We start from the raw sequence: 23648 nt of genomic DNA, 5'->3' as shown, positions 1-23648 counted from the left end.
ATCATTTATTGCGACTCATATACTATGTGTGTCCATGGAACATTTAGGCTTGCCATCAAAATGATGTACAGGGAGATATCATGAATATGTAGCTACCGACACGAGGCATATTGGTGTCAAGATTTTTAATCGATTCCATTATCCAGCTAATGCGCGACACAGAAAATGCAATCAAACTGTATGGTCATTTATCTACTTTTATACGCGATAGAGTAGTAAAATTGAACAACGTGGGATTCGATGTTAGATCAGACGCAGGGTAGCAATCACCGTTATGATGATTCGCTAACCTCTTTTTGAATGTCTTCACAGTCATTCTCAGCTATAGGATTGGCATGTATAGTCACACTATCAATAGTTATAGGGTTTTCCGGTTTATACTTTTTGCCAACGGGTTCTGTATTCACATATTGACGAATGAAAAAAAACATACCTTTCTCCATTCTATCTAAAGCGTCCATACCGTCAATGACCCTGTAAACAGATGAATAATACTCTTATGGTACTAACCGGCCAAAAACGGTGCAGACTCCATTGAGCTGAGGTTGCTTGGCATATGTAATAAAAAATTGCGAGCCGTTGGTGTTTGGTTTGCTCAGGTTAGCCATCGAAACCACTCCCCGTTTATCATGCTGAATACAGTGCATTATAGAATAAAGTGATTACCTTCAGATGACCAACTATCTCATCCTCAAACAATCCGCCATATATGCTCTCACCACCCTTCCCAGTACCAGAAGGATCACCTCCCTGAATCAAAAAACCCTTAATATTCCTGTGAAAAGTTGTTACTGGACCCTATGAAACTAAAATACCTATGGAAGGTCAGTCCATTGTAAAAGTCAGAGGCACAGAGAGCAAGAAAATTCTGCAGAGCATGTCTATAACATAAGCAATACAAACTCGGCAAGTTTTGGGAGCCTCGCGGCAAAACAACTCTAACTTTATATCCCCGTGTGATGTGTGTAGCGTCAAGGCCATTATTTGAATATTGGAGTGTTCAGCGACGTTACACCTTGCAGAAAGTGGTGTCTCACAACAGTTACTGACGTCATGTTTTCGACTGATGAGCAAATTGAGCAATTCCGAATACGCGCAGTCAAATCATTAGAGCTTACAGGATTGCTACAATGCGATGAAATTGACCTTATATGCAGAATATGTACATCCCTTAACGAGTCAAACGTTAAGTTGATAGAACGAGTAGTACACCGAAAGGGTGTAAAATTTTGCGAACAAGTGTTGGATGATACACTGGTTAGACATAATAAACGTGATTTCACAACATATACAGGTGGCATTAGCAGGAGGAGGTCAAAGACGATCCGACGGTGAACGCCGTTCTCCAGGGGGAGTCTTCTTAAACATCTTGAAATCCAGATGCACAAAGCCAGAGATTAAATTCATATGGAGTGAACAAACGAAGAGACAACGTGCCAGGAAAAGAACACGTAAAATCGAACATAAAACTGACACAAGTAAAGACAAAGACGAACAAACGACATGAATGACGATGAACGCCAGCAACGGGCAGTGACCCTATCACAAGAAGCAATTGAATTGGATAAAGCGGGACGTTATAGTGAGGCATTCGACCGCTACCTACGAGCATTGGATCAATGGACCATTGTCTGTAAGTACCAACAAAATCCAGTGCTACAGGATCGCTTCTATGCAAAAATGCGAGAGTACGTGGAACGTGCAGAAGCATTGAAGCAGATGCTAAAGGCTGGTAATGCGCTAAATGAAACAAAAGCACCATGTGTTGGTACCGATGACTCCCAATCTACAGGAATATCCGAACAGCTAGAGGCACTCCTAGAGGTTAAACGCCCTCATGTCAAGTGGTCAGACATTGCAGGGTTAGAAACAGCAAAGCAATCATTACAAGAGGCTGTGGTTTTCCCAATGCGTTTCCCCAATTTGTTTACTGGCTCATTGAAACCATGGAGAGGCATCCTTCTCTATGGGCCTCCGGGAACCGGTAAAACTTATCTAGCCAAGGCTTGCGCAACAGAACTAGATGCATCATTTATCGCAATATCATCATCAGATGTATTGAGCAAGTGGCTAGGAGAAAGTGAGAAGTTTGTGAAGTCACTCTTCCAGGCGGCCAGAGAACGAGCACCCTGTGTGATATTTATCGATGAAATCGATTCGCTTTGTAGCTCACGTAGTGAAAGTGATAGTGAATGTGGACGCAGGGTGAAAACGGAATTCTTAGTGCAAATGCAAGGTGTATCTGAAGACAGTGACGGCGTATTGGTATTAGCAGCGACTAACCTCCCGTGGGCACTGGACTCAGCCATCATACGAAGGTAGATTAATCGATAGTACAAACATAATATTAAGGTTTGATCGGCGTATATACATCCCACTGCCTGATTTGCAGGCCAGGAGGCAGCTCCTGGAGCTGTCGCTGAAAAGTTGTGAACATGAACTCACGAGTGATGACCTAGATGAATTGGCACAATGCACTGAAGGGTAATGTATAATACGCATAAATATATATTCCATTAGGTACAGTGGGTCTGATGTCAACGTAGTAGTTAGAGATGCGAGGATGCAACCATTGCGAAAATGCCGAGATGCGTCCTTCTTCAAAAAAGTAATACGCAATGGAGAGGAGTTCTATACACCATGCGCAGCAGGTTTGTGTGAATAACCAGCTGATGCATATCGCTGTAGATGATACAGATAAATCCAAGCGCAAATGCAATGTAATGTCTATTGAACCTAATAAACTGGCATTGCCACCGCTAACTAAGGCATGTTTTTATAGGTCAACCAATATAGCTTACAGGATGATTTTATGTCTATTCTGTCACGAGCCAAGCCGTCGGTGGCTCCCGGAGGTCTCCATTCTTACATAGAATGGACAGAAAAGTATGGGCAACAAGGTAGCTAAAAACAAAACGCCTTCTGTGTATTCACCAAACAGTGCTTGACGAACTCACGTTTCCCAACACAATTATCACAAGTCGATTCGCCAGATAGGATGCTCCGAACAGCCTCTTCAACGCTGCTGTCCATGAGAATTATGCGTGATAAGGCAAGAAAATCGCCACATGCAATGGCAATAGCTGCTGCAGGAACAAACAGACGTTGTCCAATAAATATGTCGTAAAAATAGCTGCACATAGTAATGCCCATACAAGGTGCAACTTGGCTATTCAAGCCCTGTGTCATTCTCATAGCATAGCACCGATTCCCGGTCATAGCGAAAGGCTCAGGCCGTAAACACGAAGATAGTTGCATACGCAGTGCGATTATTATGCAATGAAGCTCAACATTGAAGGCGACGTCGCCAACTGATGTCTCCGAATCCGTAGGACGATGCTTTTCTATGCGATCACAAGTATATTGACATGAGTCAGAACCACAAATTAACCAGATATACCAATGCAACAGTTGTGATCTCATGGGTTCCATCAAGGAGATCGGCTCAACATAGAGATGCTGGAAGAGTTTGTACATGCCCACAAAGTTGTTCTCCTTGAACATAGTCAAAACTAGATGTTTAACGTCAAACCCACAGCCTGGCTCCACCATGTTGTGAAACCGAAGAAGAGATTCAAAAAGCCTAACGAAATCATCTCGCGTCTTTTCCACAGATAATACAGTTGCTACCATGTGCATCAAACGTGTGTTGTAACTACTACGCACTTCCTTAGGCCCAAGAATAGATTGCAGGCCTAGTAGCATGTAGCTCGCTTCTGATGTTCTATTGGCAGCAAACAAACTGTTGAAAACACCCTCCAAGTCGCATTCGAACAAACCAGTTACTTTATTTATGTCATTCACGGCATAATGCCGCCTGGAGTGTCTGGCAACCAGGCGCTGCTGCATATCAAAAGGCAACTGTGTATATTGCCGCATGAACGTAGCCATAGATTCGTCACCCATGTGGGTGACATTTGACAGCATCTTATCAAATATGTCAAGAGTAAACGGTCTGCGTTTAGTCTCAGATAAGTCGCCAACAGGTAGTGGAGTTTTAGCAATACGTAGCTTCTGTACTTTGTCGTCCGAATCAAGGATATTGAACAAATAGGACACTATACCTTGGTCAACCAAAGCCTTACAAGATATGTTAACATCTAAAACTGAATTGCCTAATGAAGTTACGATAACAGGCTTCTCGCCAGATCGGTTACTACACAGTAGTAGCACAGGCTCAGTGTCACACTCGTGAACAGTGGTTATTATGGAACTGCAATCATCCATGATTTTGGTCGTGTCAGACGGAGTCAAACGGTATAAACCACCCATATTGTCAAGAATAGCAAACAGGTTGTCGTTCAAATAGTAAATTTCCTCAATAATGATGGATTCAAGCATAGTGTGCTTTAGGTGAGACACCTGGTCAAACTTCCAACTTCCCTCCACTCTGACCAACTGATATCCAGTAATATTGCCAATGGAATCAGCAATATAAAGCACTTCCTTGTACACGGTGGAGCATAAAGGTTTTGCTTTCAATGGGATTATCTCCAGTTGGGAGTTTAGATCATCAATATGGAAAAAATAACAATATGAGGATTCTATGCCACCAAAATCTACCAAATCGCTTAAAGATGAATGCAAAACATCAGAAGTTCCACTTGATTGTAATGAATGAACAGGTAAGGTAATAAACACAAAGCATACGTCGTTATTTAGCCAACCCATACCTGCATTGTTACCCAAACCATGGCCAAACCACTTCCAACTTCGGTTCACTATAGATAGCATATAATCTGTCGCACACAATATGGAATCTCCAGATGGACTTGGTACTGCATTTAAAACGGGCCACCTACCGCTTTGGGGCTCCAGGCAACCATACTGAATGGTATGTAAAGTGCAATCTAGATCACCAATGAGATCACTGTTATCGTAAGAATGCCAGTTTCTGTCTTCAGCGTAGAATTTACTAGGAATTCCAAAGGTACAATCCAACATATATGTCTGAAATGTAAGTAAGTTATGCTCTCCCGTGAAAGCAACAGTTGACCTATGCGGAGTTGAGCAATGCATAAAACTGAGATTCTCCCGGTACAAGTTGTATTTGATGAAAGTTAAACCTTCAGTTGCAATTAGCGATAGTCCCCGGACAGCAAAACAAGCAGACATTTCTTGCGACAACTCAACCTTACTCCTTCGGTACAGCATAACGTTACCCCGACTATTAAAGCAATATAGCCCTTCTTGATTGTAAAAGACCGCTATTGTCCTATTGCAAATTGCAATGCTACGAATGTTATCAACATTATATGACCAAAGCACACTTAGGGCGCCTTTTTGCCATAAACCAAAAATCAGAGTGCTGCTCGTCGAGATCACAATGCTATTTCCTTCGGCTGCGATATGGTTAATTCCAGAACTATATATCAGGAGTCCAATGCAATCCGTACCGTTATTTTTTAGATAAAGGGACAAAAGCCCACCAGACTCTGTGACAACCAAGCAGTAGTTCATTTCTTGATTCATTATGATACGCCGAGGAATTAAACAATCCAACACGTCTTCCAAATCACATAACTCAGGCGCAACGGAACTCTCAATATCAGTGAGCAAGGAATCTGCACTTATGGGATTTGTGTCGAATGCATCTGATTCAGTCTGTCCGTCCTCAGAGTCGTTAAGTGTAGAAGAGATATTAATCCAGTCCATTAAACTATTAACACCCTTTCCATTGCCAGTGTCAATGACGAAAATTTTGCCGTTGTCCGTGTCACTCCTTTGCAGATATAAATTTTCATTCAATAACAAGTAGCACAAACCAAAATGCGCAGTGACATTGCCACTTATGGTCATATTCTTTATGAGATTAGTACCATGGAGATTTAAGTTTATTTCAACTTCTCCATGATCATCACTACGTTGTAAAAGATAGTTAGCAAAACCACCAGCACATGTGGTAGCATATACGCCCAATTGATCCGAAGCCCAAAAGTAAAATTGTCCCTCTGCACATGTAATATATTGTACAGAGGCAGGGATTGATAGTACGTATAATACCTTCACCTGAATACGCGGCACAATCTCCTCGTAACGGCCTCTAATAGACCTTGTTGTACTCCCATTGTCTTTTGTTATACATGTACAAGGCAAAGGATCGCCCAAAGAGAGATTCGAAGACATTCGTAATGGAGTGTTCTCTGCATATGCACTTTGCACCCGGTTCCTACCATCATTGCCCGTCTTATAGCTGGAAGAGTTGCTTTGAACGGAACGATCATATAATGCTCCCAACCCACATTTTTCATATGATATAACAAGCACCTTGTCACGTTTATTTAGAAGGATGCAAACCCATGGTAATCCTGGAATTAAAGCCAAGTCTCGAAAACGTTCGTATTTCTTTCGAAGATTGACAGTCAATACTAAACGACCGATACAAAAGTTCGGACTAATAGCACTGTAAATGTAAAATGCATATTGTGATAACACAAATAAATATTTGCCACAGTGACTTGTTGAGACATTTATTATCGAATCCTCGTTAGTAACGGATGCAGCACCTGCATCCGTATGTGGATACCTCGTCTCACTAGTGTCATTTACAGAGTATCCATTGCCTTTTGACTCCAAGCAAGGTAAATGGAACACCTCCGGTGCCCCAAGGCAGAATAACATAGCGAGTCAACGCTGAAGGTATGCATCCCGTCCAGTCATATGTATACGGTAAAGATTTATGACGCAAAACATCAACAACATATTGCTATAAAGTAGTAGTGGTGTGTATTTCAAATGGTGTAGATGTAATCAGGCAGCATTCTGCAACTCGAAACAACGGCAGTAAGTGTGTCGAGTGTAAATAAACATTGTATCATACACATTTCAATTTACACAATGTACATGGGAATTTAACGTTTCCTTCGTCATGTTCATGAACAAATGAACACGAACAAATACGCAAAATGCGACCACTGAAGTAAGCTTGCAGCCAAACGAAATGATTGTTGCATAGCCATCTGTCATACTACGCGATTTGTGGTATTTTGTTTGGGCTATCTTCGGCACTACTCTATCACGGATGGGACTATTACGCAACAAGAATACAGGACCAAATCATTTGCGCGGCACACGGGAATGTGCAGTTACTCTCATTCTTGTGGTTTTTTGAGGTAATAAATTAAATCGATGTTATTATTTCATGTCAGTCATTATCGTATTTAGCTTGTTTTGCTTGTCTGTGGTCTTTTAGTGGACGAGAAAACGAACTCCAAGGAAGGTCGCTATTTGCAACCTACACATGTGTTTTCCTGAAAGTGTGCCCGATCTTGGTTAAAATACTACAATTGTTTAACTTAGGTCAACTATCCGTGATATGTGTAGATCTACTTATGCTACACGAATGTAACAACGCAAACGTGCGCGCTATAATTGGTGAGGTACAATTGCCAACAAACTCACATGTTTTCAGCCTTTGTGATAGGTGTGCAGTGGTTTGTAATACTCATAGGCCTTGCGGCAAGCTCGGAACTATTTCTTCCCCCGTACCTTTATGAACCAGCTTCTACCAATAACACATATTGGGATCAAGTAAAGGTAGGATAAAATAGACTTCAAATGAATATTTGGCAGGATTTTATTTACCCTTTGGGTTTATAGAGTTAAGGGAACTGCTAGGCCGCGAAACTTCCATAGATTTCCGAACAGAATTGCCTTGATTCTTTGTTGTCATCTGCTGATGTTCCACGGCAACCAACTTTTGAAGTGCTTCAGCAAAAGCGCTGTTACGCTCTATCAATTCACTAAATCGCATTATTTTTAGGTATTATATTAAATATTTTTGTTAATGGTGGTGAATCGTGTGTAAGAAGGAGGCGGCCGGCTCTTGCGCAAACTTGGAAAAATCAGGGTCGATAAACACGGCCTCACTTTCTATGCCATACGCGTTCTTTCCGCGCTCGATCTTAAAGTGACCATTTATACCCCAATTTTGGCCCCAACTGTTGCGACAGATCCAATATTTGATCATACGGGCACCAACCTTCTCCTGGCCCCAACCAACAATTGCAACCGCATGAGAAGTATATTCCCATCCAGTTAGTATTGGATGATGTTCCATGTCACATATGCCTGAATTCGTACCTTCTTCCGCCGACGTGATTATGTGGCCGTCATAGTCCGCGGTAAGCACAGCTGCATCAATGGCCGTAACAACAGGGCCATTTGCTAATATCTCACGCATTATAAGTGCGTCACCTTGGCAAGCTGTGCATTGGTGGCAACCGCCTACGTAACCGTAATCTCTGGCGAAGTAGCGACGCTCAGTACTGAGTAGGGTACACTGTTGACCAGCATTTTTTGTAGTCAATATACCAAACTCGCGCATTTGCTTACCCATAAGGTAAGGATAGCCGCCATCGCACCCTTGATTGTACATACTACAGTCAGTGACGTCTTTGGGGTCGAATGTGTAGTGAGAAAGCTCGTCAAGAATGCCTTCCAACTCTGGACTGCGGTTAGACATGCGCTCTAGGGCAATCAAGAATCTCGACTGTAGCACGTATCTAGAAGCTATTGCGTGGCAACTACCACAAGAGTCTTGATTTACGATAGGAATTGTTGCCCTAGTTTTCCACTCGAAGTGTACAGGGAGTTGGTCATCAAAGTGAAGACGTTCTTTATTCGCGCATTCACATGGATATAACCCACGTTTAGGTGATATGTGCGCCGACTTAATTGCACCGTGGCTCGTACCATTATTAGTTATCGACCGATCAATCTGCTTGAACATCTCCGTAACATTTGTATGCAGCTTCACAAGGGTGGTTTGCGGTGGAGTCAGAGCATTCACCTTAGATGCAAACGCGCATCTCCGTTCTGTAACTGCTGCAGAAAGGTTGCCAGGCCTGTATGCCCAACCAATCTGAGTATGATTGGGATCAGTTTCAAACATGTCTCCATTCTGCGTATAACGTATATAAAAAAAGTAGCGCGTAGAATCGTCAAGCAAAACTTCAAAACCTGATACAATGTTATTAAAAGATAATATGTGTTATTCTAAACTGTTTTCGAGGTGACAAACCCATTAGAAGCATTTGTGTATTCAAGAGCCATGATAACTAACACTTACCTTGATCATTAACAATGGTCCATCTGCCGACAACTTTACCAGCGGCATCCTTTACGGCTAATGCACGCCATTTGTATCTATTCGGCTTATTACTGGTGTCAGAATAGGGGATTACATCCAACGAAAGTTCTAATTGAAAATTGCGATCCAGAGCTGCACATTTTAAATATGGACATTTACACACTTACTGTAATGTGACTTCAGGTAATCAAGGTAATTTCCAAGCTTCAAATTCCCTTCCAAAGTATTTGGCATCGATGAGCCGCACATGACATCCAGCCCTCCTAGGGGCTTCGTTAGGTAAAATTGCCTTTAACATACATATTATAAATTTTTAAAAAACAAACCATTTTCCGGTTACATCTTTTACCAACACGTGGATGGGCAGATCTGCAGTGACATGGCATATGCCAAGTATCAACTGCACAAAAAACAAAAGTAATACCATAGTGATTACATGTTCACAGTTAGGTGCTCTGTCGAGCATAATACTATTGGAATAACAGCATTTCTTTGTTTTTTGATTTGCATATTTGTCTACAGGTGCCGCTCTTTCACGGCAATTGCACAGAAATGCACAGAATCAGTGACGCGACGAATCCATCTAAAGGTGCGCTGTTCAAACTACTATGCTTTATATAAATCCAAAATCCTGGTATTAATTTCAAATTCGTGAAATAAACATACCCGCCCATTCTATCTTCCGGAATAACCTCGCTTCCATCATTCTTGGAGGCTTTAACTGTGTAACTCAGCCGCATCTCAAGTAACCTTGTGCCGTCTGCAGAACACAAAGGGTGTTTGTAGTTGTTCAATTCCATGCATGTTTCGAGCTCTATTGGCTTTGTGTACCCATAGCCCGTCACATCTACACGGCGTTTCCCATTCTCATCCATTCTATTGATAATACATGATATATATAATAGGAAACGTTTTTTCCCAACACATGGTACTATAATCTGTTCATGGGTGTTTGATGTGTAATCTGATTACCTTCTGCCTGAATTTACACGTATAACTGTCGAAGAGGTATTCTGCTCGCACAGGTTTACAGGACTGACGAAGATGTCCGAATGTCTAATTGATGATTTATGTTGCGCATAACTGTGATACCTCTGAGACTTTATCGTCATCGAACAAAACCGTCGCCATCATGTCCATAGTTTCAGGATGTTGAAGTTCTGGCAACATAATACGCCTGCCATATAATATCCTGTTCTGGTTTTGTACTTACTCTGCAGTTGATAGTTCAATTACCAACATTTCCGGAGCTTCCTTTTGGTCCAACTTCACAGGCTGCTTGGTTTCCATACTCTGCACCGGGCTTTTATCCGTTGAAGCACGCTGTCTGATTGCCTTAAATCCTATGAATGTGCCACCGTAACTGTTGAGCGCCATTTTGTAGTTCTATTTTCCAATAAACTGTGTATTGACCCGTGAACCCATTTATTCCCGCCCAATCGTTGCGGGGTTCTTCTTGTCTATTGTGCTATGTTGTTCCAATAGCATCACATCTTTCCATGTAACATGCGCAAACGACAAACGTTTCAATGTTTAGGTATGGTTATTAGAAAAAACTACAGCCTGTGATATATTAATAGAAGGGTGGATGAAAGAAACTTTCATTATAGTTACACGTTAATAATATAAAGGAAAAATAACTGTTACCAGAGCCATCAATGTTTAGCGATATTGTAATTATTGGATAGTAGAGATAAAAAAGCATAGGAGTTAAGCGTTCTTAATGGTTCTTTTTTTGAATTTAACTCCTGCTCCAAACAACGGGTTTATGGCGATCCTAAATACGATTATAACTTATTATGATAGGTAAATTAAAGCTTTCTGCAGTTTTAGAAGTCAAAAGTTTGTCATTTGTATAAAACAAGACCTTCAATTTGTGGTAATGCTTAATATCACTCTTGTGTAAAAGCGCGAATAATACATATTTCCGTAACAATTAATGTTTCTAACTCGCCGTTGGCAGTTCTGTAGATAGATGAATTTCGAAATCATCATGTATTTGAAATGTTCTAATCTTCAATCATCGTGAAGAACCACAATCATTCCCAAACCGCAATAAGTGCTCATCATTGTACCAGTTTCTTGTACCATTCACTTGAAAGTTACTAGTAATGTCGTCGTATAGTTTGATACAACGTTGTTTGCAAGGATAGACGCAGCTTTTTATGCATCGGTTTGCCTCAACGAAAGTCGAACGCATTGTCGATCCAACCGCCTGAAAACCATACACATCTGATTAACTCAGCAACAAACCGTTATAGCATCCATAAATATATCTCCCATAGACTGTGAGCCGCCATCCTCGTCGCTTTGCAGTGAATCTGCCGGTTGTCCATCAACATCCTGATTCATAGGCATATTAACTTGTTAGGATAATTGAACTTGATGATCGACTCTGTGTCTTTTGATTGCTACGGAAATACGCTCTACTCCATTTTGCCCTAGTTTCCCGCACCGAAACGGCTGCATCCCGTCGGTAGTTAGGCCATACCGCCAATAAAAATGTTAGTTTCTAGAAATGCTTGCCTTTTGACAGTATAGGTTATTTGTATGCTTATTGTTATGTTCATGTGTAACATGTGTGTAGTTATTATTACATGCTATGGTTGCCTTAGTAAGTGTTTCAAAACTTCGTACGTCACAAATTGTACTGCTCCGGAAGGTAGCGATTTGAGCAGTGATGGAAACATTCCGTGGTAAAAGGCCAATATACCTAACAAACATGATGTGTGTTATGATACCACTCACCTTCACTTTTGAAGATCGATTTCACACAGTGTCTAGCATTCCTATACAATTGATTCTCATTTGAAATGGCATTATTCATCATTCTTTTCCGTACTGTATCGCCTGAAGAAAATTGTACTGATCACATATGATTTGCAATTGACCTTTAAGTCAATTACAATGCAATCACCGATGTACGCCAAACGTACGAAGTGATGATAGGTATATACGCAAAAACTAACACAAGGGGTAATGGGATTTGCGCGAAAAGAACATGCCAAAAATATTTAAATGAATATAGACTCACCAGGAAATACGATTGAAAGGGCAGAGAAGCCAGCAGCAGAACCAGCAATAGTAGATATGAAAGCAACCTGCTTTAAATTGAGATTTTCCTTATCTAAAGAGAATGTCATCATGAAATGGTGCTTATAAAAGTCAAAAAAAGTCATCTGTAAGGCAACATATGGAGCCCCCGTGCAAAGCGTGGGAAGAAACCCTTTGAAAAATCCCCTGATGCCTTCTGATCGCATAATCTTTAAAAAACAGTCTGGTATGCTGTTATACGTGCAGTTAGAACTAAGGACTTGTGTGTTAACTCCCAGAGTCATGCGTACACTCATGACATCTAAAGGGTAGGACATTGATTTCTGAAGGACCCCGGCAACCGCACCAGAAATTAGGGATAGCTTAACTCCATCTTTAATAAACGTCAGATTTTGAATTAACTCTTTGGCTTCGTCGTTTATCCCGAATTTAGTAGCATAGCAAATCCCGCCACGAGTTGTATTCATTAGGTTACCACGCCACAATCCTCTAACACCTTCTTCGTGTATAATTTTTTGTGCAGTACGTATTACACCCTGATACTTCAATGCTCCGCATGGTGACGAACCAGGTTTGTTTATTTGAGCAAACATGGGCTGTATTTGGTACAACAAACGAATGCGATCAAACGGAGCGCATATTGTCTTGGTGATAACTCCGGAGAGCAATCCACATGCGATATATTTCCTATTTCTCGGTTTCCTGTCCGAATCAGCAGTTATGCCTTCTTCCTTTTCATGGCGCATTAACACACCTTCAACGTGACGCGACATTGTGACATTAAGGCAAACGAGCACTACCTTCCTAACGGTTTTCAGTTTTCATATTGAAAAAAAAATAAGATTAAAAATGATGAACCAATTGAGGTAGCGGATAGCTATCTTGTGGGATTACACTAGCCTAATAGGATCCGCGGTAAACATGGAAGGATTTATTGCCTCTATATCAACAATGTGTATATAAAAGGGCAAAGTGTATGCTATTTCTTGGTAATCTATGTAGTTATTTTTCAATAGCCTATTGATGTCTTTACACCTTGTATTGTACGACCATCGCCAATGCTTTTAGTTCGTTATGGCACACTCTGACTTAAACGTGACTAGTGAATGGGTTTTATACTTATCGTTGGGAGATTGTTCACTATCCAGTAGTCGTAATCTGTCGCATGGTATCAGAGAGTCAATCAACCTTTTGTCTTACAATGGTCGAACTAAATGCCCAAATACTTTCTCTAGGAATAATAGAACAGCATTGCATCATTACAATGATTATCTAAAACCTAGAAAAGCAAGAAAAGATGTCGGTAAATATCATGAAAAAGATGAAGACAAAAGTCCGCAACTTCATGAGACTGATGTATCCCTATCGCATAAATGCATATCAAGTCATAAATCACGACTTATAAATCTAGCTAAAAGCAGAAGACGACAGTATGTAACTTCCGATGGCGGTGATAAAAACCATTTTCAAGAAACAAATGTGGATTGTACCGTCACACAAAAACGGACCAAACAGTCAAATACGAGTTCTGATGTTTCCCATGGATTGATGGAATCTAGATGGCATTTGAAAATAGTTAAATCGTCACCTTATAATTTGGTTAAAAGGTCAAATGGTTTCTTTCAATCATATATATTACCACCATACGGTATGATGTCCTTGGGAATTTCAACTCCGACACGGAATGAGCTGAAAGTCTGGAGCTCGTTCAATGATCTTCAGCAAAAAATAGGAATTCAGATATTCGAAAAATCAATGTATCAGTCAACGGTGCTGCGCTGCCGTGCGTTCAGTTTATCTTGGGGGATATTAATGCTACGGATAAATGATGTCATTAAGTCATCTATTTATGATGGTGCTGCTAATATGATTAAATTGCTGAAGCGTAATAGTATCATAGGCACTCTTTTACAGGTTATTGTAGTTGATGCAGGTCTTATTACGGAAGATAAAAACAATCTCCTGAATATGGTCATTGATGTAATAGATGATATCACTCAGAAGGAAATTATTTTTATCAAAGTAAAACCATACAACGCATTACAATCAATATTTGAACAAATCAATGCGATGCTAAAGATTCGTGTTGCCTTTTCACGCCCTCTGGTAGAGGGAGAAGTTGACAAGGCTTTGCGGAGAGGTACACTGGAGAATATCGTAAACCTCTTTAATTGTGATTGGGCGAAAAGGCGTCTAGTTTTTGTAATAGACAAAATAACATATGAACTGAACGAACTGCTGCTCATATTACACGAAATACAAGTGGAAAGTGATGTGAATGTTAGCTGCGTTATATCTTCGAACTGTTGGTACTCAAACGTTGAAGATCATATATCTGAAAATCTCCTTGAAAAGATTACGATTGAAACTTGTGATGTAATATCTGTATGTAAACTTTCTGATGATATTTTAAACATCATCTTATGTGACTCGGAAACACAGTGTTTTGTACCACACCTTCATTCGTTGGAAACGATTTGGAACTTTTTGTACGACGAAAAGATGTCTATAGAAACACTCATAAGGTATATCTATAATGTATATGAATCGTATTATATTGGGTCACAGGTGAACTTTTTATCAAGTCCTGATATTTGTGAAGTTAGTTGGAATGCATCCCCCGTGGAATTAGAACCCTTTTATAATTTAGATGATAGAAGAGAGGTTGTTGGAGATATTTACTGTAAGTTGGCCCTTTTATGTTGCGGATGCATCCTATCTGTGTCTCATTGTGCGTATTTCCAGTTGTTATTGAACAATGATGGATCGATCGAAACCTTTGCGCTCCAGGCTTTACCTCATGAAGCTCTGAAAATAACGGAAAGACGTTTATCTTTACAGTTAGGTATGAGATTTTTGCAAAAACTTATGTTAATTTTGCCTAATTGTCAACGTGCTCGAGGACGGTTAGCAGTACTATCCAAAACAATTTGTGGTAAAAATTCAGATATCCTTATAGGCGATTTGATTAAAAGGATATCCTACACAATGCAATCGAATCTTGGAGAAAGGAACAATGACATTGGTGAAGTTTTGAAAGCAGAATATCCCTACTTCGTTTCCTTGTATCCAACAGTGGCCTCAATGATGTCATTACTAGGTCGACCGCCAAAGTACGATCTTTCGCACGAATATTGGGACGTTTTACATAAAAAGGTTGGGTATGTAGATATAGCCATATTCGTCGAACACTTGCTAACAACTTTGTTGTTACCAACCTTAAAATCTGCGAGTCGAATGTTTTTTTATATGATGATGCCAAAATCCGGGGTATTCGATACAAAATGGAATGTTTCGGGAAACGTATTGCTTCATAGTAAGCCAAAATCTTGCTATACGTATATCAAAGAATTCGTGGCCTTAACCAAATGTTTGCCGAGACGTCCAATAAATTTGTGGGATCTGTTCTCTCTGTTCTCTGCTAAATTCCCTAATGAAATGTTCTCCAAGTTGTTTGTTGTCTTCATTATCTGCGTAGAAACAGTCACACAAATTTGGGGTTACTACGCACTGATTATATCAAAATCATCGCGGTATACTGCTATACAAAATAAGCGGTCAAAGACATTAACCACATTGCTGATTGCCATTAGATCGCGTTTATCACACCTGAAACTGAGGCGCATACACCTGGGTTGTGAGTTATAACGTATATTGGCCGCATGGAGTTTTTATACTTATGTTGCGTATTGAATTTGTTAACGTATATTACCAGCAACGGGTAAAATTTTATTGCCTCTTTGGATTTTTTACTGTATCAATAGGTGTAAAGAATCTATATTTTACTGTTATTAAGCAATGGATAAATGACATAAGGGGGAAATCGGTATATTTGTATAAGACAAACAACACATAATCCCATGCATTTTACCGAAGTGAATTTGTAATGTCTACATTCATCAACGTTTGTTTTTCCAATGAGGCTCATATAACAGTTTTAATTGTGTTTGTGATATGTTATACGCTGGCTAGGCCATTCCACATCGGGATACTATGAAACGAAATCCTGTTCTAGTATGCAGGAATATGTTATACAAATCACCAATGTTCCATTTCTGCTTTCCGCATACTCCTATGTGATGCCTACGGTAGTGCTCAACATGCACAACTAGTTGTTGGCTTGGTAGTTCTCATATTTTAACAACACAATACACTCCATTTGAAGCATGGCAATTTATACGACAAATCCATCGGGTGTGGTCATTCCACGGCTATAAGGGGTATAAAAATGTTTAGTGCCGTCTCCATAAGGCGGATAATCGTTATTTGATTTCGACTCCCTCAATGGAAGCAGCCCTTCTTTAGATGAGGCAATCTGTGATTTCTTGTCCCCCTCTTTATTACCCATCTGTTTTTTACAGAACCGATCTATAATAGAAGGTTTTTTCATTCGTTCCGAGACACCATTAGTACTTACTGTAGATGAATTCTTTTGCTCAGTGGAAGCGCTTTCTGTAACGTGTACAGTACAAATGAGGCAAAGCAAACAAATTCCAACTTTCGATATTGCTTTGAAGTACATCATTGTGAATTGTTTTCAGGGGAAATAGAATTTTCTTATGGTGTCCTATGATGTTTTATATGCGTGATTTGGTGCGTTACCTTACGTGATAATACGTGTATATTACAGCACGGTGTTGTTTATTCATTGGTGGGGATCGCGTTTATCATTGGCACCTTGTTCAACAAAATATTATTCTAGTGCACCGTCAGTGTAATATTATATTCGCTTATCACAAATTTGCGGGCTCTGTAATTAAATACATAACGATTATCGTCCAATGATTTCCGGATGTTCCTGTAGCATATTATTCGTTAAACCGATAAACTTGAGAAAATACTCGAATTTTATTGAGCCTAGTGTAAACTTTGATTATATATACACTTTGGTATTCCACTCATATATCCTTCGAAAGTTTACTAAATTGCATAATATAACGAGAATATTAATATAAGTGTAAATAAGAGAGCAAATTATGTCATTTTGTTGTACCTCTGTGTATGTTGATATACGGGGAAACGCTTTGCATCATGTGTCAAACTTGTGTATTCCAAACTACTATAGGCTAATTGATATTATATTTCGCTGTAAATGATTGTAAACCGCAGTTAAACATAATATGCAAATTCAATAAAACATGTTTATGAGATATCAACCTTCATTATCTAAATCTTCATTATTCATGCTTACAAACAGAACTCAATTGAAACCGCAGTTAATGCTTGAATGTGTCGCCGTAATGGCTAGCAAATATCATTTCTATGGTGTATAAAAGGTCATTGTACTACTTAATTATCTTAATATGCATATATATATATATATATATATATATATATATAGAATTAGCGATGTATGATGGGTTGGATATTAAATCACATTATTTACAAATGAATAAGATCATTCTAGATATTTGACCCATGTATTTCATGTAACAGAATTCAACAATATACCCTAGGCATCTAAGAGTTTTGGATCACATTTAGACATGCTTCTCACACCATAACAGAAGTACGCCAATATTGTAATTTTAATTCAGTACATATCATTGTGGTATCCATATGGTTAAAATTGCGTATAATTTTACTTTTTGCATGATGTATAACACGGCTAAGGGTCTCATGGCCCACACCAATTTTTTTAAGTTCGCCGCAGAAATTTCTTTACATCTAACTAAATGGTCTTTTCTAACACTGCTGGGACAATTTGTGCATTAAAGATGTAATTTTATGTTATTTTTAATGCGTTAAAGAAATAGATGCCATTCATTGGTGCGTAACCGATCATATAATCCGATGTGGAAAAGGATAATATTAACTCTTCTTGCGGTCATGTACGACCTTTAGTCACGTTGAATAAACACTTGAGAAGATCATCCAAGATAAAGACAACGGTGGTGTTAATTCAACAAGGGAAAATACAAAAAATGTCAAAATCCCATTATCCATGATAAAGGACTTATTCCGCACGTCTCCATCAACACATTACGCAATTAGTTCCGATTACTATGTTCCAAAAAAAATAATTAGTCAAAAATTGCGACAATAAATTAGGGAAGAAAGAAAATGACTAAGTAACCTAGTACTAGTATACTTGGTTATTCAAATACTAGACTAAGAGAACAGGAATCCATGCAGAAATAATTGAACATATTGGTTACAATTGTGTAGCATTGTCCCCGGTTTTCAAGTCATTTTAGATTGCTCCTCTACTTAATGCAATGTTCGGTTGACAAGATTAAGATTGAAGTGCTAATATGACATCCACCTCATTTGATGCGTAATTGCTACGTCATTTAGTTTTAGGTGTTGCATCAGACTTGATTATCTCAGCTTCAAAAGTCGAGGCTTGCTCCTCATAAACAATGACGTATTTACTATGGAACAGGGAGATTGTAGCATTATCTAGGTCTAAAAATAAATGCTATGATAATATCTGCCTTCGTGTATATATGCACATTGAAGCCATTTTCATATGAAATCTAAAAGCCTCCGTACATAAATAGCACTGAGGAATGTTAAATGCAAGTTTCCGAATGCTATAGGTAAACTAAACAGCAACTGTTTTCAATAACCAACCACCGTTTTATTTGGATTCACCGCCTATATGATCATATTTTCTATGTGATTCTGATATCTATTACGATTTACTGTTGTACAGTTTTTGTTTTGTTCAGCAATATAACGTAATGGAATACCTAAACGGTGGCATTACTCTGCACTAAGTTTTATACTGATTCTCATGAATGCCTCCGGATCACTTTAAATATTTTAGAAAGTGAGTTGGTTGGCATACCTAGTAGTCCAAATAATAAAATAACGTGAGTAAAATCATAATGAGATAAAAAGCCAAAGGTAGTAAAATATCCCATTGTGATTCTTTATTTTTATTTGCAATTATACAGAGTAATATGGCGCCTCCCACAATCGTAACTATTATTAATGAACCCAAGACAGAAAAAAATATTTTATCAATGGAATAAATTCCCTGTAAAGGATTTGTGAGACGAATAAAGAAAAGCGTATTTATGGTCAACAAAGCTGTTAATACAAATAATACGTGTGTGAGCCGTCGGTTTTTGGATCCATTTTGTCTTGAATTTTTATCCATAGTGCCAGCCATCACCAATGTACTGGTGAAGGTTGCTATCAAGCCGGCACATAATATGATAAATCCTGTTCTTGATAGTATATATGTAACCTCTTCTTGGCAAAAAGGTGGTGCATAATCAGAGGTAGCATTTGTTGGAGTCGTGAGAGATGTTGTAATGTTGGATACACCATCCTCAGAAGCAGATAAAGGAGCGTTCTCCACATTTGTTTCGATCGAGCATTGCACTGCATTGCTTCCGTGAAGGTTATCGTCAGGTGGTAAGGGGGTATCTTCCCCTGGAGAATTTTGTTCCGTTAATGACGGATCTGACTCCCTGGTTGTGGATTGATTATCTTCCTCACATGAATCTGATGATGTATCATCACCCCAAGTAGATAAAGGTACGTAATTCTTACCATAACTTTGGTAAAGTACTGCCTTGCCCAGATAGTAGCAGCGTAATAATGGTATAGTAACGGCAATGTCAACAGCTATAAATGTGTGGAAAGGAGTGCCTTTATGATCTGAGTACGTTGTGGAAAGTATAGTAACTGCAGATATAATAAGGCCCATTCCTAACCCTGAAAGCACCACATTAAACAATTCTATTTCTTGCAATCTTAGCCTATATGTATTCACTTGATAAGCACTTATTGTCGCAGCTACTGTTAGAAGCATGTTCAATGCTAGAAAGTGAAGCATGAATTTCTTGTAACATGATGTACCATTCTGTTCTCCTCCCTTATCGAAATAATTTGATACGGCGAAGTAAGAATACACAATAAGCCAAACAAAAGATAAGCCACCCAAAATGTAAAAACACAAATGACAATTGTTTGGCTCCATTGTAAAGCATTTCATAATACCACAGCACGTAATAAATGTTGCAAACAACAAAACATAGCACAGATGTGGGATGTAAACCAGAATGCCATTTTTTACATGGTCGAAAAAAGCCTCCTGAATAACCATAATCCAGCAGACGGAAACAAGGAGTATTCCACAAATAATAAAACCTAAAACCCATTTGTTTAAGGGTTTTAACATAAAGCCACAGTAATGCCCGCATATTAAAACTGCTACATAAGTTATTACAATAAAGGAGGATAATGCAAGAGTAACAGGCTCTTTCTTATCCCGTTGTTTCTCATCCTGTTGTTTCCTATCCTCATAATAAAATGATGCCAGTATGTACACAAATTGTGCGGTAAAAAACGCAATCAATGCTATAGCCAAGATAGTAAAGATAACGTTGAAAGTACCATTACTAATAGTGCAAAAAATGTCATTTAAAGGAGGAAATACAGGAGTGGCGATAATGTCGTCAAAAGTGTTTATATCCATTGTTAGTGACTACACAAACCCTATTAAAGACGTCCGTTCCATGATTTTATCCCTAATTGGTCACCAGTAACACCTGTGTTGTCCCAAGGAAGTAATCATTTCTCTCTATCCTCATTGCAATGTTAAATTATACAAAGAACGTACATCATATGTATATTTCATATGCTTAACGTGTATTTTCGTTTTTTAGCTACAACATCTTCAAATGTGTTGATACAAAAGGGCTAAAAAGGTGAAAATAAGAATCATCCGAAATTTATATACAACACGAATTTTATATTGTATATGTGGTTTAACTTGTTTGATTACAGTTTTATTTTTAATTGTTGAAGGCTTCAATTCACATAAAATAAATTGGGGTGGTATCAATATATACACATCGTTTCACATGGAATCATAATGTGAGCGCTGTTTCATATTTTCATTTGTGAAGAGGAATGATTTGTAGTCATGTTTTTGTTTTATAGTTTCGTCGTATGTGTTGAATAACGCCATTATTTTGGAGCCCTAGTTAAATGTTTAACTGATCTAAATGTTGGTTACGATGCACCACATTGTCTATTAACATTATGATTGAGATGCTTGTATAATATATGTAATTGTTTCTGTTGATGCTCAATGAACCACAGGTAAACAACGTCATTCTGGGCATTGCTCACTCCATTTGTTCTACATTGTTATTCACATGTTACGGCATTCATTATTAGTTTTGCTCCTCAACAATATAGTTCAAGACCTAACGTTATCATTCCACAAGCTACTTACGCCTCCTATAAGGATTATCAGCATTATTTTTCTTTCACATTTAAAGACGATCCCGCTGTACTTTTACAGCACAGTGAAATGCTGTAAAATATTTTTGTATTATTTGCGTATTGTGATAAATTCAATGTAGGACATTTACAATTTCAAGAATATGTCAATTCCTAATAAGTCAAAAGAATTAAGTATATTTATATTACTATATGTCATTCTTGTAAACGTAACGCTATGATGGGTCACATTTTTAATGAACTGGCAGGTTAGCTTTCGTTGATGCTTAGTATGTCAGTGAAAAGATCTAAGCTTTTTTGAAAGAAAATTGTCTGATGTTATGCCTTTCTATACAATATTTAATCCAATGTACTTTGAGTACCCATCGGTGTCTGAAATACATAGTAATAATAATACCATTTCCATAATAAATTCTCTTAAGAACCGACATATGAATGCTTGTTAAAATAAGCTCATTTACAAATTTAAACAATCGCCACTTTATTATTTCTTGATATTGCACATCTGTGATCTGCTAATATTATGCTTAACTTTAGTGAAAAACTAGTCATTTAAATTGATGTAAAAATATCAATCGTTAATAAAGTAGTCATCTGTCGATATGATAACGCAATTCTAAATAAACAACAATTTCCCAAAGATAAATAACGTAATCAAATTTAAAATACACAAATATGATAAATTACTCATTAGCCAACATAGATAACAACCTTAAACAACAATTTCTATAACATAGTTTAAAATTAAATAATAAAAATAACAATTGAATATATAGTTGTGAAAACAAAAAATATATATATTTGAATGTAAAAATGTTAACGTATGCCCATTTAAAAAATATTTTAAAAAAATTATAAATAAGAACAAAGAAATTAATAATACATGAAAGTAAACTATATCCAATTGATAGTAGAATAAATATTGAAAAGTAAACCATTTAACGGAATGAACGTAAAAAAAATGAAAATATTGTTTTGAATGTTCACGCAACAATATTACACAATAACATGCACCAAAATAATTAACTTAACGCTTTTTTTCATATAGTAATGATATGAACAAATATTAACAAATTATATTAAATAAATAATATCCAAGTACAAAACGTACGCATCGTATTTTGAAACACACCAATAATATGTGTTAATTATAAATATATATATGTCCAAAATTTTACAATATAATATAACCTTATTTAATTTTTTACATGATAATTATGTGTAAATAACATTTAACAGTCAATGCATTTTATAAATTTACATGATATAAAGCCAACAAATATTTCTGAAAAAACAGATTTTGAGTGAGTAAAAATGTTACTGCTTACAATAATTATAGAATTATATATGTTCTACATTCAATAATGAAACAGATTATTTATTTTTATCAAACAGTTGCTGTACTGAAGTGATGCACAATGTAATTATACATCTACAACATGACTAATAATAATCAAAACATGTATATTACTATACGTGTAATATATAGATCATGTTTTTTAAATATGACATACAAATACTATGCACAAGCCAAACAATATAAACAACAAATCAAGCCGATTACTTAAAGCTGGTATTTTACAATGTTTTCCATTTAACGTGTCATATGTTAATAAAAACAGTCAAGTTAAACTATTAATATATCAATATTCTGAAATATTTTACAGAGGACAATGATTTCTAACAAAAAATAAAATATTAATTTTCATAGTAATATGAAATCACAATACATCATATACATATTTATTTATATATGCTTATAACAAAATTAGAGTTTTCGTTATATACATTGCATTAAACTGAAAAATATTTCTATAATGGATTACATTAGATACATCGTAGAGTATAAAATTACAATTTATCAAAAAATAAAATATACTGGTAATATTTGAATTCAACAACACAAGTATCGTTTGTTATTTTTTAAGTGAATGTATATTGTGCAGTCATTAATATAGAAATATAACAACGTATATTTTTTTAACATTTTTTTGTATTAATGTATTCTAATAGCATTTTTTTACCATGTCAGTAGTCACGTTGACTTTTAATGCTTATATAAAAAACGTGTAACTCATCATATATAAATCGCTAATACAAAGTATAAATTTATATAAAATTATATAAACTATCGACATTTTTATTTTTTAAACGTCAACTTGAACATTTTTTACGACGTAAATTTAATATGTACTAAACTTTTTTTAAGTATTTACTTTGCAAAAAAAATTTTTTTTTGATTTTAACTGTAGTATGTTACAATTTTTTTATTATTATCTTAGTCATCGTACATTTA

General features: G+C 37.4%; 12 protein-coding genes across 12 annotated transcripts; 4 read left to right on the top strand and 8 right to left on the bottom strand.

The window, feature by feature from the left end:
• Positions 1–242: 242 nt before the first annotated feature.
• Positions 243–1021, bottom strand: BBOV_II000200 (putative Peptidyl-prolyl cis-trans isomerase-like 3 cyclophilin). Its single transcript, XM_001609499.2, has 6 exons — positions 904–1021; positions 816–868; positions 667–775; positions 511–632; positions 434–474; positions 243–397 (listed from the first exon to the last, which is right to left on the bottom strand). The coding sequence occupies exons 1-6, from the start codon at positions 979–981 to the stop codon at positions 273–275; spliced, it is 528 nt and encodes a 175-aa protein (XP_001609549.1). The 5' UTR covers positions 982–1021; the 3' UTR covers positions 243–272.
• Positions 1004–1507, top strand: BBOV_II000195 (PHAX RNA-binding domain family protein; the record flags this gene model as incomplete). The annotated part of the gene is made up of 2 exons (XM_051767580.1): positions 1004–1257; positions 1295–1507. Exons 1-2 carry the CDS (start codon positions 1054–1056, stop codon positions 1505–1507), a joined length of 417 nt encoding a protein of 138 aa, XP_051623865.1. The 5' UTR covers positions 1004–1053.
• BBOV_II000190 (ATPase associated with various cellular activities (AAA) family protein) lies at positions 1504–2943 on the top strand (the record flags this gene model as incomplete). The annotated part of the gene is made up of 5 exons (XM_001609498.2): positions 1504–2318; positions 2353–2484; positions 2521–2651; positions 2689–2768; positions 2804–2943. 5 exons carry the CDS (start codon positions 1504–1506, stop codon positions 2906–2908), a joined length of 1263 nt encoding a protein of 420 aa, XP_001609548.2. The 3' UTR covers positions 2909–2943.
• BBOV_II000180 (putative integral membrane protein) lies at positions 2845–6671 on the bottom strand. Its single transcript, XM_001609497.2, has one exon. It carries the CDS (start codon positions 6619–6621, stop codon positions 2905–2907), a length of 3717 nt encoding a protein of 1238 aa, XP_001609547.1. The 5' UTR covers positions 6622–6671; the 3' UTR covers positions 2845–2904.
• Positions 6672–6820: 149 nt separating this feature from the next.
• BBOV_II000175 (putative integral membrane protein) lies at positions 6821–7672 on the top strand. The gene is made up of 5 exons (XM_051767128.1): positions 6821–6919; positions 6956–7112; positions 7149–7374; positions 7412–7536; positions 7573–7672. Exons 1-5 carry the CDS (start codon positions 6906–6908, stop codon positions 7597–7599), a joined length of 549 nt encoding a protein of 182 aa, XP_051623860.1. The 5' UTR covers positions 6821–6905; the 3' UTR covers positions 7600–7672.
• A 76-nt stretch (positions 7673–7748) lies between these two features.
• On the bottom strand, positions 7749–9602 carry BBOV_II000170 (cathepsin C Papain cysteine protease family protein). Its single transcript, XM_001609496.2, has 4 exons — positions 9418–9602; positions 9259–9380; positions 9071–9223; positions 7749–8961 (listed from the first exon to the last, which is right to left on the bottom strand). Exons 1-4 carry the CDS (start codon positions 9555–9557, stop codon positions 7784–7786), a joined length of 1593 nt encoding a protein of 530 aa, XP_001609546.1. The 5' UTR covers positions 9558–9602; the 3' UTR covers positions 7749–7783.
• Positions 9546–10436, bottom strand: BBOV_II000160 (uncharacterized protein). Its single transcript, XM_001609495.2, has 5 exons — positions 10305–10436; positions 10184–10268; positions 10064–10147; positions 9758–10029; positions 9546–9722 (listed from the first exon to the last, which is right to left on the bottom strand). Exons 1-5 carry the CDS (start codon positions 10379–10381, stop codon positions 9698–9700), a joined length of 543 nt encoding a protein of 180 aa, XP_001609545.2. The 5' UTR covers positions 10382–10436; the 3' UTR covers positions 9546–9697.
• Positions 10437–10516: 80 nt separating this feature from the next.
• BBOV_II000150 (uncharacterized protein) lies at positions 10517–11585 on the bottom strand. Its single transcript, XM_051767555.1, has 2 exons — positions 11345–11585; positions 10517–11306 (listed from the first exon to the last, which is right to left on the bottom strand). The coding sequence occupies exons 1-2, from the start codon at positions 11447–11449 to the stop codon at positions 11112–11114; spliced, it is 300 nt and encodes a 99-aa protein (XP_051623087.1). The 5' UTR covers positions 11450–11585; the 3' UTR covers positions 10517–11111.
• A 65-nt stretch (positions 11586–11650) lies between these two features.
• BBOV_II000140 (Mitochondrial carrier family protein) lies at positions 11651–13000 on the bottom strand. Its single transcript, XM_001609493.2, has 3 exons — positions 12126–13000; positions 11840–11941; positions 11651–11804 (listed from the first exon to the last, which is right to left on the bottom strand). The coding sequence occupies exons 1-3, from the start codon at positions 12916–12918 to the stop codon at positions 11692–11694; spliced, it is 1008 nt and encodes a 335-aa protein (XP_001609543.2). The 5' UTR covers positions 12919–13000; the 3' UTR covers positions 11651–11691.
• Positions 13001–13139: 139 nt separating this feature from the next.
• On the top strand, positions 13140–15873 carry BBOV_II000130 (putative integral membrane protein). Its single transcript, XM_001609492.2, has one exon. The coding sequence runs from the start codon at positions 13220–13222 to the stop codon at positions 15791–15793; it is 2574 nt and encodes an 857-aa protein (XP_001609542.1). The 5' UTR covers positions 13140–13219; the 3' UTR covers positions 15794–15873.
• Positions 15874–16119: 246 nt separating this feature from the next.
• BBOV_II000125 (uncharacterized protein) lies at positions 16120–16810 on the bottom strand. Its single transcript, XM_051767112.1, has one exon. The coding sequence runs from the start codon at positions 16668–16670 to the stop codon at positions 16320–16322; it is 351 nt and encodes a 116-aa protein (XP_051623851.1). The 5' UTR covers positions 16671–16810; the 3' UTR covers positions 16120–16319.
• A 2068-nt stretch (positions 16811–18878) lies between these two features.
• Positions 18879–20671, bottom strand: BBOV_II000120 (putative integral membrane protein). Its single transcript, XM_001609491.2, has one exon. It carries the CDS (start codon positions 20577–20579, stop codon positions 18939–18941), a length of 1641 nt encoding a protein of 546 aa, XP_001609541.1. The 5' UTR covers positions 20580–20671; the 3' UTR covers positions 18879–18938.
• Positions 20672–23648: the final 2977 nt, after the last annotated feature.

The sequence above is a fragment of the Babesia bovis genome, chromosome 2 (genome assembly GCF_000165395.2).
Source record: "Babesia bovis T2Bo chromosome 2, whole genome shotgun sequence".
NCBI classification, from domain to species: domain Eukaryota; phylum Apicomplexa; class Aconoidasida; order Piroplasmida; family Babesiidae; genus Babesia; species Babesia bovis.
The sequence above is the reverse complement of the archived record's forward strand: the minus strand, read 5'-3'. Positions and strand labels throughout refer to the sequence as shown.